At 43.7% G+C, this 16607-nt stretch overlaps 1 protein-coding gene across 1 annotated transcript in view; it reads right to left on the reverse strand.

The window, feature by feature from the left end:
- The window catches only part of PTCD2 (pentatricopeptide repeat domain 2), a 78076-nt gene that overhangs the window by 32591 nt on the left and 28878 nt on the right, over positions 1-16607 (reverse strand). Inside the window, exon 4 of the mRNA XM_073624392.1 lies at positions 5768-5876. Coding sequence (XP_073480493.1) covers positions 5768-5876 — 109 coding nt within the window. The remainder of the gene's footprint in view (positions 1-5767; positions 5877-16607) is intronic.

Below are 16607 nucleotides of genomic sequence, written 5' to 3' on the forward strand. Positions count from 1 at the left end.
CCGCCTCAGAAGACGTTTGAGAACGAAACGTACGTGAGGCAGAGTCAAGTACTGACGTCACTTCCGGGTGTGATAGCGGTTTAGGAAGCCTGTGGAACGCAGCTGGCATGCATGCCGCTAACGGGAACCATGGCTCTGGAGCTATTACTCTCCCATAGATCTAGATCTTCTTTGCGGATATTTCAGCATATGGAATGCTTGTTTTTATTTATATTTTTTAAACTTTTTTAGATTATTTGTTTTTTTCCCCTTTTTCCCGCTGGTTATTTTAAATAAAAACATTTTCCAAATTTTTGATACTACACTATAGGAGCCCTTATCTAATTTTTTTGCATGAATACCCCTATCTGCACTGGAAAATGGTGAAAGAAAGAAGTAAGGTTGGGCGTTTTACCCCTGGAGATTCCACCTGCACCCAATCTGATCCAGACGAGAGATATCCTTGGGCGATCCATAGAAGTTGGATATTGGATGTCAATGCTGGAAACACCATCTGGGCACTAAGACTGTCCTACATGCGAGATACCCCTGTAGGGGTGATTGGAGCTGGTGAGTGGGGACCTAAGAGGGGGAGCACCAAAAGTCATCTGGATTTTTCCTGTGTTCATAGTCACAATAGGAAGTCACCAAGCATCTAAGACAGGGATCCTCAAACTACGGCCCTCCAGCTGTTGCAGAACTACACATCCCATGAGGCATTGTAAAACTCTGACATTCATAGACATGACTAGGCATGATGGGAATTGTAGTTCCTGAACACCTGGAGGGCCGCAGTTTGAAGACCCCTGATCTAAGAATTATAAAAAACTCTTGTTTTGTTGGTCTTTGAAGGAGTTTGGATGTTACAGCTTGGACTTGGTCTATTTATATCGCACATCTATTTTTCACATATATTGGGACTGGCTTCCATTTTGTTTTTGTGTTTTTCTGGGTTTATCTTGAATATTTGTATGTTTTTGAGTATGTTTTTGAGAATGTTTTTGAGTATCATTCTTTCTGGATATAGTTACTTGTATTTATCACTGCCATTATCACTTATGGTTAGTGTATTACACTTTTGTCACTTGCTTTTTCTATGATATTAGTAGTGGTATATATTTTTATTTATTTATTTCAGGTACTTATGTAGCGCCGTCAATTTACATATACATTATACATCCACATCAGTCCCTACACCCTCAAGGAGCTTACAATCTAAAAGGTCCCTAACTCACATTCATACATACTAGGGCCAATTTAGACAGGATCCAATTAACCTACCAGCATGTCTTTGAGAGTGTGGGAGGAAACCGGAGTACCCGGAGGAAACCCACACAGGCACAGGGAGAACATGCAAACTCCAGGCAGGTAGTGTTGTGGTTGGGATTCAAACCAGCGACCCTTCTTACTGCTAGGCGAGAGTGCTACCCACTACACCACTGTGCCGCCCTATATATTACCACAGTAGCACATTTCACTACATAGTAGGGCTGGGGAAAAAAAAAAAAAATCGATTTAAATCTTGAATCGAGTTGAGAGGTCAAATCGATTCAAAATTTAAGCAAATCGATTTTATTTATTATTTTTTTTCACCGCGCCGGTCCTGAGGAGCTGCAGGTAGGAGTTTTTAGGCAAGGCCGCGGCGTCGGCCTAGTGCGCGAGGCCAGACGCCGCAGACTAGGCCGAGTCCACGGCCTCGCCTAAAAACTCCTGCCTGCAGCTACCCAGGACCGGCGCTGACACCACGCCGGTCCTGAGGAGCTGCGGGCAGGAGTTTTTAGGTAAGGCTGCGGCTTCAGCCTAGTCCGCGAGGCCAGACGCTGCGGACTAGGCCGAAGCCGCAGCCTCGCCTAAAAACCAGCGCGGTGGAAAAAAAAAAAAAAAAAAAAACCTCAAAATTCGAATGGTTAATCAAGTTTTTTTCCAGAAAATCTCCCAGCCCTACTACATAGGCGATTTAGGCTTGTCCCCTTTTTACTGCATAGCGATTCTAGCGATTTAGACTTGTCACTGATCACTGTTTAGTAGTGGTTACTATTTGTTATCACATTCATTAGTTGCACATTTTTATCTTTTCACTACATAGGCGATTTAAGCTTGTCGCCTTTTTACTGCATAGCGATTCTAGCGATTTAGGCTTGTCGCTGATCACCATTTTTATCACATTCATTAGTTGCATTTTTTATCTTATCACCTAGTGGTATTTCACACCACATTAATGATATGGGTCTGTTTGTTTATTTTATATAGGTAACGCCATATTACTCATAATTTTATTTACCTAAATATTGTACTCCATGACTTGAAGACATGTTTGGTGGCAGTATTGACAAAGAGATCCAGAATCACCAACTTCGATTTTACTTTGTAGTAAGACATTCCTGAATTGTTTTAGCATTTGGTAGGCGAGAGGGAGGGAATTTTGACAACACCATAGACATATACTGCCAGTGCACCCCATCGAAGGCCTCCTCTGCATCCAGGGCTAGGAACAGAGAAGGAGTTTGAGTTTTCTCAGTGTAATGAATAATGTTGAGAATTCTCCTGGTTGTGTCTGATGTCTGACAGCCAGCCACAGAGCCTCGTCAAGGCACCCTGGTATCTGTCAGATACCACAGATACCAGGGTGCCTTGACGAGGCTCTGTGGCTTACGCATGCATTTGCAAATGTGTGCAGACTAAACCCCTGTGTTTAACGCATACTGTTAGACAGGTTATTTGGTTGTCTGTGGGCTGGTAGGCGAGTTAAGCTTGGTTTTTCCCTTGGATTTATCCTTGGCTCTGTTAGTACCGGTTAGCAGTGCTTCTTACTGTGATAGGCAGCTATAAATGGGAGCAAGTGGTGTCTTTGGCATCACTGTGTAGGACCTTGCTTCGTGTCTGGCTGCTGCCCCTACCTCTGTGGGGACTTCCTGGCGAGGCCTGGTCTTTGCTGGGCTTCTGGTGGATGGGGTAGAGGATCCAGAGGACCCTTTGCTATCTGGATTGCCCACCTGCCGGGTGAGAGGAGTAGTAGCTCTGCGTGCTGGCCGCACCATAATGCGTCTGAGGCAGCCACGGACCACTGCCATTTTGTTGAAGCCTGGTTCTCACCAGCTGGAAGAAACCCGCTAGGTTGTGGATCTGCAGTTGATCCTCACAGTGGCGTTGCATTGGAGTTTGACGCTGGGATGCTGTAGGAGCCAGTACTGTCCTTCAGGGAGATCAGAGGTCCCACTGACAGCCAAAGTCCCGGGTGGCCGAGCGGACCTTCCAGGTCAGACGCCACGCCCTCCCCAATATTTTTTTTATTTTTTAACACAGACAACAAAATGTCCTAAGACCAGAAGCTGCAGTCTTATCCAGCTATATATAGTCCAGAAGTGCCTAACCAAGGCAGCAATTGATTACACGTGACGCTAGGTAAACAAGAATACATATGTGATCTCTTTTACCTAAAATATGATTACTATTTCTGGACAACTGAGATTTACACAGCTCTCCCACACAAGGAGACTAGATTTTAGTCAGTTAAAGGGGAAGCAGCAGCCTGTTGAGCTCATCTCTCTATCGTTCTGCTCTCTCCCCCTATTGGCATGTCCCTTGTTAGCAAATAGCATTGCAGCACATCTGACTTGAAACTTGTGTGCTTTTCCCTCTCCTAGTTCACACTCTGCTGTACAGGGACTGCAAGAGGCTAATACCACCGCATATTTAGGTACGCTGTTTGCATGTAGACATTTTTAAAAATATATTTATACAATTTAATATTTTGTTAATCACAGGGCTGCATTTATTTGTATTTTTCATACAGTATGTTCCTGAAGATCAGCTTTAAGCCAAGGAGGACTCTAACTTGAGCACATAGCCAATGTTTCCCAGACTCATTAGTATTACGCTGATCAGTCATTTACTTTCTGTATTTATGTACTATATGCTGATCAGTGTAGGTTTATAGCGCTGACACAAAGTGCCACACAACAAGATGGTGTTGTTTTATACTAAAATATCAAAATTTTGTGATGGTCAGCTTACATGTGACTATTGTGGAATTAGATGTCTAAGAATAGTACAGGCCTGACTGCCAGGTCATTATGTGGTTTGTAGTTTCTCACCAGCTGGAGGAATGCAGTTCAATTCACCTATGAACACACTGTTAACCTTACCGTTGTGCTCATAAGTTTACATACCCTGGCAGAACTTATGATTTCTTGGCCATTTTTCAGAGAATATGAATGACAACACAAAAACTTTTCTTTCACTTTCACTCATGGTTAATGTTCAGCTGAAGCCATTTATTATCAATCAACTGTGTTTACTCTTTTTAAATCATAATAGCAACAGACACTAACCCAAATGACCCTGATCAAAAAAGTTTACACTTCCCAGTTCTTAATACCGTGTATTGCCCCCTTTAAAACATCAATGACAGCTTGAAGTCTTTTGTGGCATTTGTGGATGAGGCTCTTTATCTTCTCAGATGGTAAAGCTGCCCATTCCTCTTGGCAAAAAGCCTCCAGTTCCTGTAAATTCTTGGGCTGTCTTGCATGAACTGCACATTTGAGATCTACCCAGAGTGGCTCAATGATATTGAGGTCAGGAGACTGGGATGGCCACTCCAAAACCTTCACTTTATTCTGCTGTAGCCAATGACAGGTCGACTTGGCTTTGTGTTTTAGATCACGTTGGAATGTCCAAGTACGTCCATGCGCAGCTTCCTGGCTGATGAATGCAAATGTTCCTAAAGTATTTTTTGATAACATACTGCATTCATCTTGCCATCAATTCTGACCAAATTTCCTGTGTCTTTGTAGCTCACACATTCCCAAAACATCAGTGATCCACCTCCGTACTGGTCATCATAGGCCTTGTTGACTCCTCTCCAAATGTAGCGTTTATGGTTGTGGCCAAAAAGCAAAAATTTTGGTCTCATCACTCCAAATTACTTTGTGCCTGAAGGTTTGAGGCTTGTCTCTGTGCTGTGGCTGTTTCTTCTAGCGACTCGACCATGCAGCCCATCTTTCTTCAGGTGCCTCCTTATAGTGCATTTTGAAACAGCCACACCACAGGTTTTCAGAGTCCTGTATTTCACCTGAAGTTATTTGTGGGGTTTTCCTTAGTATACTGAACAATTTTCCTGGCAGTTGTGGCTGAAATTTTAGTTTGTCTACCTGACTGTGGTTTGGTTTCAACAGAACCCCTCATTTTCCACTTCTTGATTAGAGTTGAACACTACTGATTGGCATTCTCAATTCCTTGAATATATTATTATATCCCTTTCCTGTTTTATACAGTTCAACTACCTTTTCCCGCAGATCCTTTGACAATTCTTTTGCTTTCTCCATGACTCAGAATCCAGAAACTAACTGACCTTTTATACACACACACACACACACACTAATTACAAGAAAACAGATCACAGGTGAGGATGGTTACCTTAGCAATTCAGACCCCTTTGTGTCAACTTGTGTGCATGTCATCAGGCCAAAATGACCAGAGTATGTAAACTTTTGACCAGGGTAATTTGGGTAGTTTCTGTTGCCATTATGATTTAAAAAGAGTAAAACACAGTTGATTAAAAATAAATGGCTTCAGCCAAACAATAACCACGAATGAAAGAAAAGTTTTTGTGTTATTCATATTCTCTGAAAAATGGCCAAGAAATCATAAATTCTGCCAGGGTATGTAAACCTATGAAGACAACTGTATATATTCTAAAGCAGATATTTTAGATATTAAGTTGTAGATAGGAATTGCATGGGCACCAATACATTGTTCAGTTTCTTCAATTGTTCTTTATAAAATTTACCTTGTCCATCATCACTTCAAAAGCTGTATCTACCAGATCTAACAGATGACACAACCTAAGGAAGAGAGGTCCAAACTTGTACTCAACTGTCTGTGCCTCTTCATAATACCTGTATAACAAATAACAAATCACAGATTAGAATGCTTTAGGAAAACTCAGTAAAACAAGATAAAACGGGCTCTTGAATTGATTATTCCTTACAGGGGCAATAAAATAAATAAATAAAATAATAGGATTTTTTAAAACAGCTTACCTGTAAAATCCTTTTCTTTCGAAGGACATCACGGGACACAGAGCCACAGTAATTACTGATGGGTTATATAGGTATCACTGATGATTGGACACTGGCACACCCTATCAGGAAGTTCAACCCCCTATATAATCCCTCCCCCTTGCAGGGATACCTCAGTTTTTGTAGCCAAGCAATATAGTGTATTAGAAGAGGGGCAGGACCTCTGTGTCCCGTGATGTCCTTCGAAAGAAAAGGATTTTACAGGTAAGCTGTTTTAAAAAATCCTATTTTCTTTCTCGAACATCACGGGACACAGAGCCACAGTAATTACTGATGGGATGTCCCAGAGCAATGCTACCTGAGGGGGGGGGGAACCACGACCAAGTAGGGTGCAATCAGACCTGAGGACCCTGTACCGCTGCCTGCAGCACGCTACGCCCAAAGGCGATATCCTCATGCCTTCTCACATCCACCTGATAGAATCTGGTGAATGTATGAACTGAAGACCAGGTTGCGGCCTTGCAGATTTGAGCCATAGAGGCCCAGTGATGCACTGCCCAAGAAGCACCAATAGCCCTTGTGGAATGTGCCCTGATCTGAAACGGAGGAATCTTCTGTTTCAAACCGTAAGCTTGAATGATCAACTGACGAATCCATTTAGAAATGGTAGCTTTTGACGTTGCCTGTCCTCTATTGGGACCCTCTGGCAGCACAAACAAAACATCCGTCTTGCGGATCTGAGCAGTTGCCCCTAGATAGGCCTTAACTGCTCTTACTACATCCAACGAATGTAGAGATCTCTCTTCCGGAGAACAGGGATCTGGAAAAAAGGAAGGTAGAACAATGTCTTGGTTTAAATGAAAATCAGAAACCACCTTCGGTAAAAAACTAGGATGAGGGCGTAGTACCACTCTATCCCTGTGTATAATCAAATAAGGCTCCTTACAAGAAAGAGCTGCTAATTCTGATACTCTTCTAGCAGAAGAGATGGCCACCAGAAAAATTAATTTCCTTGTCAACAAGACCAAAGGAATCTGACTTATTGGTTCAAAAGGCTGTTTCTGTAACACAGCCAGGACCAAGTTCAAGTCCCAGGGGTTTAGGGGCGCTTTAACCGGGGGGTTAAGACGCATCACCCCCTGCATAAAGTTTCGGACCAAAGAATGCGAAGCAAGTGGCCGCTGAAATAATACTGATAAAGCAGAGACCTGGCCCTTGATGGTACTCAAGGCCAGCTTCATCTCTAATCCCATCTGTAGAAAATCAAGGATTCTACCTATGACATATTTCCTGGGATGCCAACCTCTGGATTCACACCAGGTTATATAAGCTTTCCAGACTCTATGATAAATCATCCTGGAAGCTGGCTTCCTTGCATTAATCAAGGTAGATATGACAGGACCTGAGAGCCCACGACTCTTCAGAACGTGGGTCTCAATAGCCAAACCGTCAATTTTAGCGTTTGTAAGGCAGGATAGAACGCTGGACCCTGAGATAACAGGTCTGGGCGTACCGGTAGGGTCCACGGGGAACCTACCGTCATCCTTACTATTTCTGCATACCAAGTCCTTCTGGGCCAAGCGGGGGCCACCAGAAGTACCGACTTCCTTTCCTGCCTGATCCTGCGAAGGAGTCGTGGTAATAGCAGAATAGGCGGGAATGCGTAAATCAGTGAGAACCGATGCCACGGAATCACCAACGCATCCGTCCCGCATGCAAGAGGAACTTTTGTCCTTGCACAAATCTGTCTATCTTTTTGTTGAATCGGGATGCAAAGAGATCTACATCTGGAACCCCCCATCTTTGGCATATGGCCCAAAGGACGTCGGGATGCAGAGACCATTCCCCTGGAAGTAACTGCTGGCGACTTAGATAGTCTGCCTGCCAATTCTCTATTCCCGGGAAGAAAACTGCCGATATGCATGGCACATGCATCTCTGCCCAGACTAAGATCTGGTTCACCTCCTTTTGAGCAGCTCGGCGCCTCCCTGATGATTGACATAAGCCACTGCTGTGGCATTGTCGGACTGGATCCTGACCGGACAACCCTGTAGCCTAATAGTCCAGGCTTTTAGAGCTAGATGTATCGCCCGGATCTCCAGAATGTTGATGGGTAAGGTCCTCTCTGTTTTGGACCATACCCCTTGGACCGCAGCCTGTTCCAGAACTGCTCCCCAACCTGACAGACTGGCATCTGTTATTACCACCGTCCAGGTAACCGGCAGAAAGGATTTCCCCTTCTGCAGGTCTTCGGGTATGAGCCACCAATTGAGGCTCTGACGCACCGCTTGCGACAGGTGCATCGGAAAGTCTAATGCCTGAACTTTCTTGTTCCAGGTCGACAGAATACTGTATTGCAGCATTCTTGAGTGAAACTGAGCATAGGGAACTGCTTCGAAAGAAGACACCATCTTCCCTAGTAGCCTCATACAAAGGCGGACTGAGGGACCCTTCTTGGTCCTTACTGCCAGAATCAGCTCTCTCAAAGCAGCGATCTTTGCCTGGGGTAGAAATATTTTCTCCTGGCTTGTATCTATAATCAGACCTAAATACTCCAGTCTTCTTACTGGTTTTAGGAAAGACTTTTCTAAGTTGAGGATCCAACCCAGGTGTTCTAGATACCTGACTGTGGTCCTCAAGTCTCCATTCAAAGAGGCTACCGACCGGTCTATCAAGAGCAGGTCGTCTAGGTATGCTATAACAGCTATACCCTGAGCCCTTAATCTGGCCAGAGGAGGAGCCAAGATCTTTGAGAACACTCGAGATGCAGTGGCTATCCCGAAAGGCAGAGCCACAAACTGGAAATGGCGCCCTCCTACCTCGAAGCGCAGAAACTTCTGATGAGCAGGAAAAATGGGCACATGCAGATATGCATCTCTGATGTCTATTGATGCCAGAAATTCTCCTCCCTGCAGGGTGGGAACTACTGTTCGAATTGATTCCATGCGGAAGGATTGAATCCTTAGGAATCGGTTCAGATCCCTTAAGTCCAGAATGGGCCTGACATCCCCATTTGGCTTTTGGACCGTAAAAAGGTTGGAATAGAAGCCCAATCCCTGGTCCTTTGCGGGAGCTATCATAATGACCTCCTGCGACAAAAGTCGCTCTAACGCTAGAAGGAGCGACTGCTTCTTCTCTGGGTCTCTGGGGACCCTTGATCTGAGGAACCGAGGAGAGGGGAATTCCTGAAACTCCAGCTTGTACCCTAAGGTTACCGTGGAGATTACCCATCTGTCCTGGAAATCCTCCTGCCAGAGCTCTGAGAACTGTCGCAGTCTTCCCCCCACTCGAGTGAGCGGGGGCGCCCCCTCATGCAGAGGTCTTAGTGTTTTGCCTAGTAGGCTTCTTTCCCCAGGACTTCTTTTGTCCCTGGGGTTGACTCTTGTCTCTGGACCCCGATGGAGGCGGCCGTCGAGACTGCCTGGAGGCTGAAGCCCCCAGCGCTGGGGAAAGAGTCCGTTTGAAAGAGGGACGCTTACTCTTCTTCTTGACAGGTAAGAGAGTGCTTTTCCCACAAGAGATTCTCTTGATATAGTTATCCAAGTCCTCTCCAAACAACCTTGCACCACGAAATGGAAACCCAGCCAGTAGCTTCTTACATGGTGCTTCGGCTGACCAATTTTTCAACCATAGGATTCTACGTATATGCACCAACCCTAGTGAAAGACGGGAGGTTTGCACGATAGAATCTCTAATGGCATCAACCACAAAGCATAAGGCCGCTGGAAGGTTAGCAAACCCCTGGGCCTGCTGTTCAGGTAATACTTTGATGACCTGCTTAACATGGTCTCTTAAGTATTGACAGACTCCAATCGCTGCTACTGCAGGTTGGGCCACTGATCCTGCTAAGGAGAAAACATCCTTCAATAGGGATTCCATCCTTTTATCTACATAGAAACTGGTGGTGACAAGAGCTTAATGGAATGAGACAACCAACCCGCATCCCTTTATACATATACAATGGACGATTTTTCCTCTTAACTGGGATTTTAAAGGGTGGAAGTCTCAAAAAAAGGTATAACAAAAAGTATAAAAAAAATTATCAGAATTTTATTGTATCAAAATTTAAAAGAAAAACATGTGCTAGAATAGAAACAATGGATAAAAGCAACAATGGATGCCAGAATTAACAAATGATGAAAAATACAACCAGGATATACATGACAGGTCGACAGAGCTACACAAAACCCCACAAAGGCTATATCAGCAAGGAGCCAATTGACAGTGCAGGCCCTGCACTGTCAATTGGCTCCTTGCTGATATAGCCTTTGTCATGTATATCCTGGTTGTATTTTTCATCATTTGTTAATTCTGGCATCCATTGTTGTTTTTATCCATTGTTTCTATTCTAGCACATGTTTTTCTTTTAAATTTTGATACAATAAAATTCTGATAATTTTTTTTATACTTTTTGTTATACCTTTTTTTGAGACTTCCACCCTTTAAAATCCCACTTAAGAGGAAAAATCGTCCATTGTATATCCTTTTATCTACAGGATCCCTGAGCATCTGAGCATTGTCTACAGGACAAGTCAGGCTATTATTTACGGAGGAAATGGCGGCATCAATAGCCGGTTTTCCCCACATTTTAATAAACTTTTCTTCCATCGGATAAAGTGTTGAAAACTTTCTCGGCGGAAAAAAACGTTTGTCTGGGTGATCCCACTCAGAATAAATGAGCTTTTCAAGTAAAGTATGAACAGGAAAAGCATGTGCTGCTTGGAAAGGTTTCAGTGACCCCAAAGCAGAAGAGGATTCTTTAGCAGTTTCAGGTACGGGCAACTTAAATGTGGAGCGGACCAATCCAGTAAGGATCTGCACTAAGACTTTCTCCTCTTGGGAAGTCGCAGAGAGTCCCTCTCCACCTGATTCCTCCGAAGAGGAATCATCCGTCCCATCCCGATCCTCTGAAAGGGATTCATCTCCTTTATCCCAGAGCTCCTCTGTCTGAGGGTCTTGGGGAACAGAGGAAAGCCTAGTGCGTTTCCTTCCACTGAGTGAAGACGTAATCATGGCCATTAATCTTTCCTCTAGACCATTAATGGTTGAGGAAAAAACATCTTGTGTAATATATACAGGGGCTGAAGTGCCAGAAGCAGGTGTAGCCCCTGACCCCGATGGCTCTCCCTGGCTAGCCGTCCCTGGCCCATCTTTAGGGGGGGGGAGGATGCTGCCGACAGGGGGCCCTCAGAACCTGAACGAGATCCCCTAGTGTCTCTGGTTCCTGGGGTGTTTGAACCTCTTCTACCCATAGTGCAAAGCAACAAGGTGTGAGGTATACAAATGAACACTGCCCGCTGAGCGATGTAGTCTGGCTAAAAGCCTTGCTACCCAATGCTCAGTCTGGTGTTACTTCAGTAAATGCTGCCTAGGAGAATGCCTGTGTCCCACCTTACATGCGACCGTCAGCTCTGTGTCTCTCAGAAGGCTGAGTGCACCTGTACAGAGTGCCTTTAATAGCCTGCAGCTGGCCTGAGTGGGAGTCTAAGCACCTGTGCTGACGTCCCGCCCCCTCCTCAACCCCCCCCCCCCAGTTTTGAAAAAAAACGAGCGCTTCCCGCGCTGGCTGACTCTCCTGTCATGCTTCTGGAGGAAGGCTGGGGATGGGGGGGGGGGGAGGAGGCTGGTAACAAGATCTATCTTCAGAGATGGTGGCCATTAGGCCACAGAGCCCGGGTGGTATAACCACTTTCTAGACCCCTGCGGCCCCTCTCTAGCCTGGGGGGGAACATTCAAACATGAGAAATCCCCCCTTCCATCTTACCTTGCAGCCTGAGATGCTGGGATACATGTGCAGCGAAAACACACACTGAGACAGACAGTCAGCATATGAAAGTTTGTGCTCTTGGCAGCCCCCGGTGGTCACAATAGGCATAGCATGCATTTACCTTAAAGGAGAAAAGCCACTAGAACTCAAAAATTCTGTGGAATCTCCTCTTACCTTATCCAGCCGCAGGGTGCTGTTTACACAGACCCAATCTTCACCTCTCACGGTGGGCTCCGTTTGAAAAAACCGTCAGAGACTGGGGTCCCCTACGAATAGGGGGATCCAACAGTTCTGGGACCGTAAAGCACCTCGCCAGAAATTAGGAAGTTTAAAGCCATTTTCTGATCTGCGGGGTCCAGCTCTCTAAAAAGAGAAGCATTACGGGTAAAACCTCGTTTCTTCGGACACGAGGCCCGGGTACCATCCAATTCGGCCTAAAAAGGACACTTTGAATGGATCCGGTTCGCCTGGCTTGCCCCAGTATAGGATATCAGAATATTCCCTTTGGAGCTCAGCACAGGACATCTTTACACGTCCATCACCTAAGACACTGGCGTAAAAACTGAGGTATCCCTGCAAGGGGGAGGGATTATATAGGGGGTTGAACTTTCTGATAGGGTGTGCCAGTGTCCAATCACCAGTGATACCTATATAACCCATCAGTAAATACTGTGGCTCTGTGTCCCGTGATGTTCGAGAAAGAAAATATAGATATATAAAAACCTGTAGTCTATCTCCTTTTTAAACATAGTAATTGTTTAGACGAGGGATTCTTAACCAGGGTTCCTCCAGAGGTGGTTAGGGGTTGCTTGAGCTGTGGCTGATTGACCTCCCATTTTATGGTGCCTACATGGTTCCAATGCCACATGGCAGAACCAGGGGTATGACACCAATGAGCATTTTTTTTTTTTTTTAAATTTTAAATACATTTTCATTTAATCTCTTAAACAAACAAAACACGACAACACATTATACACATTGAATCTGAAATATATTAGTAGAATAACATGAACCCATCACATTGAATAGCAAAAAAGGAAAAAAAAAAATATATAAAAAGGAAAAGAAAAAAAAGATTATAGTATTTACCAAAGAGAATATTTTATATTTTTTCTAGGCCATCCCATGTATCCATTCAAATGTCAAGCCTCACCCCATATATTACGGGAACAGGAAGCAAACATTAGTCCCCTCTATGACCAATAGCCCCAGGTATCCCCTATAGGGAAAAACCCATACTATGAACCATTACTCCCATCTACATTAGATGCCGTGTACAATTTGTCCAACCACTTTGCCCAGACTTTATCGAACTAGGGCAACCCCTATTCCTACAGGTGTCTCTATACAATTGAAGATTATTTATCAATTGTTTCCAATATAAAAGCGTAGTACAACAGGGTTTCTTCCAATATAATGCAATGGCTTTTCTTTCATAGAATAATGTTGTATTAATAAATATTCGCTCAGTCACTATAGGGGTAATAGCCTCTACCAAACAAATAGACATTGAAAACCGGTAAAGGAGCAGAGGTGATAGAGTTTAATAAATCTACCACCTCCCCCCCAAAAATTAGCTATACATGGGCAATTCAAAATATGTGTGTGAAATCACCCCTGAGATGCTCCGCACCTCCAACACTTAGAAGAGCAACCAGGTTTTATCTTTTGAAGTCTATAGAGTGTGATATATGCTCTGTGTACCAGTTTAAAGTGGATCATACAGTCCCTCAAGGAAACTAGAGATCTCAGAGGGAAATCACACACACACACACACACACACACACACACCTCCATACCCAAATCTTGTATATCTCGCATCCACTTAGCTCAAAGACCCTCTAGTGGCAAAATAGGAATTAAAATAAGATGAGCGTACAGTATCGAGGTAGGCTTGTCCAGACACTCAGATCTAAGTACTAAATTCCAAAGTGGATTGTATCACCATTAAACTATCCTGTGGAAACTGTGCATGAAAAGCGTGAAGAAGCTGGTAGTATCTAAATCAGTGGTTCTCAACTCCAGTCCTCAGGACCCACCAACAGGCCAGATTTTAAGTATTACCTTGGGGAGATGCAGACAAGAATACTGCAATCACTGAGCAGTAAATGAAATCACCTGTGATGTATTTTAGTTATCTTGCAAACCTGGCCTGTTAGTGGGTCCTGAGGACCGGAGTTGAGAACCACTGATCTAAATAGATAGGAACTAGGTAGATTAAAAGTTGAGGTATGTGTGAAGAAAGTAGATTCTGAGTAGTTTCTGATCAGTAACCACTTGAGCAAGTAATTTAATATTATATTTAATCCATGCAAGCTTTGGTGTTTTAAAAAACTGAGGGAGAGTAGGGATAAACCATGAAGGTGCATTTGGAGAAATCGCTCCCTCTGGATAACACTCGCATCTAAGACCAGCCTCCAAGGCTCGAATAATATTAAGCAAAAGAACAGTCACCTGATAAGGTGCCCTATGGCTCCTAAATAAAAGTACCTTAAGAGCTTCTGTAGAACCTACCACTGCTGCTTCCAGCCAAGTGGAGGAATCTGGGCTTAGCCACCATGCGGCCGTAACCAGCTGAGTGGCCAAAAAATACACAAGGGAACATCAGGGTACATCATTTATACCTGGGGTTTTTAGACCCCTATAAAAAAGATGAAAACAGCTGATTTAAAGCGGGGTTCCACCCAAATTTTCAACATTATCTCTATGCATTCTCTTCCTTGCCTAGATGCTGACATGCTGTGTAAAAAAATTTAAATCGCCGTAATTACCTTTTTTTTCTAATCTTCTTAGCACTTCCTGGTTTTCCTCCCATGGGAGTAGGCGTGTTTCTAGCCTCTCCCAGACCTCCCACAGTCCCCTGGGAGCTAGTCTCAGGCTTCCCAGCATGCATTGTGCAATAGCGTCATCACAACATCTCGGTGAATGCTGGGAGCACAGCATTCACCGCATCCAGGAAATACATGCTTGTGGGCTTCAAATGCCCACAATGAAGATGGAAACCGCCTTCAGTGAATTTTATAAGTTATTCTTTACAACGAAATCGGACACAGGCAGACTTATTACACAGAACATGTAAGTAGATAATCATGAGAAGAAAAGTTTGTGAATGAACTCCAAAAAAAAAAAAAAACGATAGATAGGTGGACCCCCGCTTTAATCTTGTGAAAAAGGATAACGGGAGCCATTGTGGAGAATGTCTAAATAAATACATAAGTTTAGGTATAATTTTCATTTTTAAAAGGATTACTGCATTCCCAATAGGGACAATGGTAGAGACTTCCATGCTTTAAATGTTGGCCCAATATCTCCCAGAATTGGAGTCAGATTCAGGGACATAAATGCAGAAACTTGATGGGAAATTACAACTACAAAATACTTGAAATTATCTACCCACTGCAGTGCAATATCCTTTAAGGCTCCATTCACACTAGCGCGTTTTTTGATGCATTTTGCAGAAATGCATGGGAATTTTTTAACATGGGTTCCTATGGAACATGTTCACATCAATGCTTTTTTGTATCTCTGCGTTTTTGGAAAGGGTCGGGGACTTTTTTTCATGCAAAAAGCAGCGTTTTGCATGTAATGGATTTCAATGGACAAGCATCAAAAACGCAAGTGCACCGTTTTTGCAGCGTTTTTGGTGCGTTTTTGCCGTTTTTTGTTTTTTTTTGTAATTTTTTTTAAGACTGTAAAAAAAATGAAAAAAAAAAAAAAACGCAAAACGCAAATCGCGGCAAAAACGCGGCAAAAACGCTGCTCAAAAACATGCCAAGCATGAAAAAAACCTCCAAAAACGCTCAAAAGCAACATGCATAGGTGTGAATCGAGCCTAAAGCCATACTACGGGCCTCCATATCTATTGGAAACAACAATGGCTTAGTCCAATTTACCTTCAGTCCTGTAAACTTTGAAAATGAATCCAGTTTATCTAGGGCCCCTTGTAGCGAGGGGCCAGCATCATTTAAAAATAGGAGATCGTCTGCATACAAAGCTACCCTCTCCTGCAACCAACCGATACGCATGCCCTTAATATTGGGGGAAGTGCGTAGAGCCTCCACCACCGTCTCCATAGCAATTGCAAATAGGGATGGAGAGAAAGGGCAACCCTGCCGAGTGCCCCTAAATAATGAACAGGGAGATGACAACCCTCCTCCCATTATTACTGCAGCTGTGGGATTCCTATTTAAGACCTGTAACCATTTTATAAATACCATTGGAAAACCCATTCTGAATTCCCACACGACGGGGCACTCCAGGGTATCAAAAGCCTTCTCGATATCCAAGGAAGCAATGACCCTAGATCCTATATTAAGATGTGAAGCATAAATATCAGTACATAATCTCCTCAAATTCACATCAGTAACCCTGCCAGGCATAAAACCCATCTGATCTGAGTCGATAATATTCAACATCAAAGTTTGTAGTCGTCGGGAGATTAACTTAATCAAAATCTTGAAATGTACATTTAGAAGAGCAATAGGCCTATATGAAGCACAAGAGGATGGATCCTTTGGATACTTTAGATTAAAACTATATGAGCATGACTCATTGAGTCCAGCAAGGCTCCCTCCTTCAGATAATCAGAGAAAAGAGAGACCAGTACAGGAGCCAAGAGCTCTCCATGAGCCCTATAAAATTCAATAGTAGTGACTTCCCCAATGTAAAGGAGCCAAAAGAAAGGACTTCCTCCGATGTTATAGGTTGTACTAGCATCTCCCCCTCATTATCTGTTAACTAGGCCAGTGGGACTGAAACCAGAAGGCAACTGAGAATATATAATGCCTGATAAAATTGCCAAAAAGTCTCCAGAATTTTAGGCTGTGTACAGGCCATATCTC

Source organism: Aquarana catesbeiana, linkage group LG01 (genome assembly GCF_042186555.1).
Source record: "Aquarana catesbeiana isolate 2022-GZ linkage group LG01, ASM4218655v1, whole genome shotgun sequence".
In the NCBI taxonomy this organism is placed as follows: Eukaryota; Metazoa; Chordata; class Amphibia; order Anura; family Ranidae; genus Aquarana; species Aquarana catesbeiana.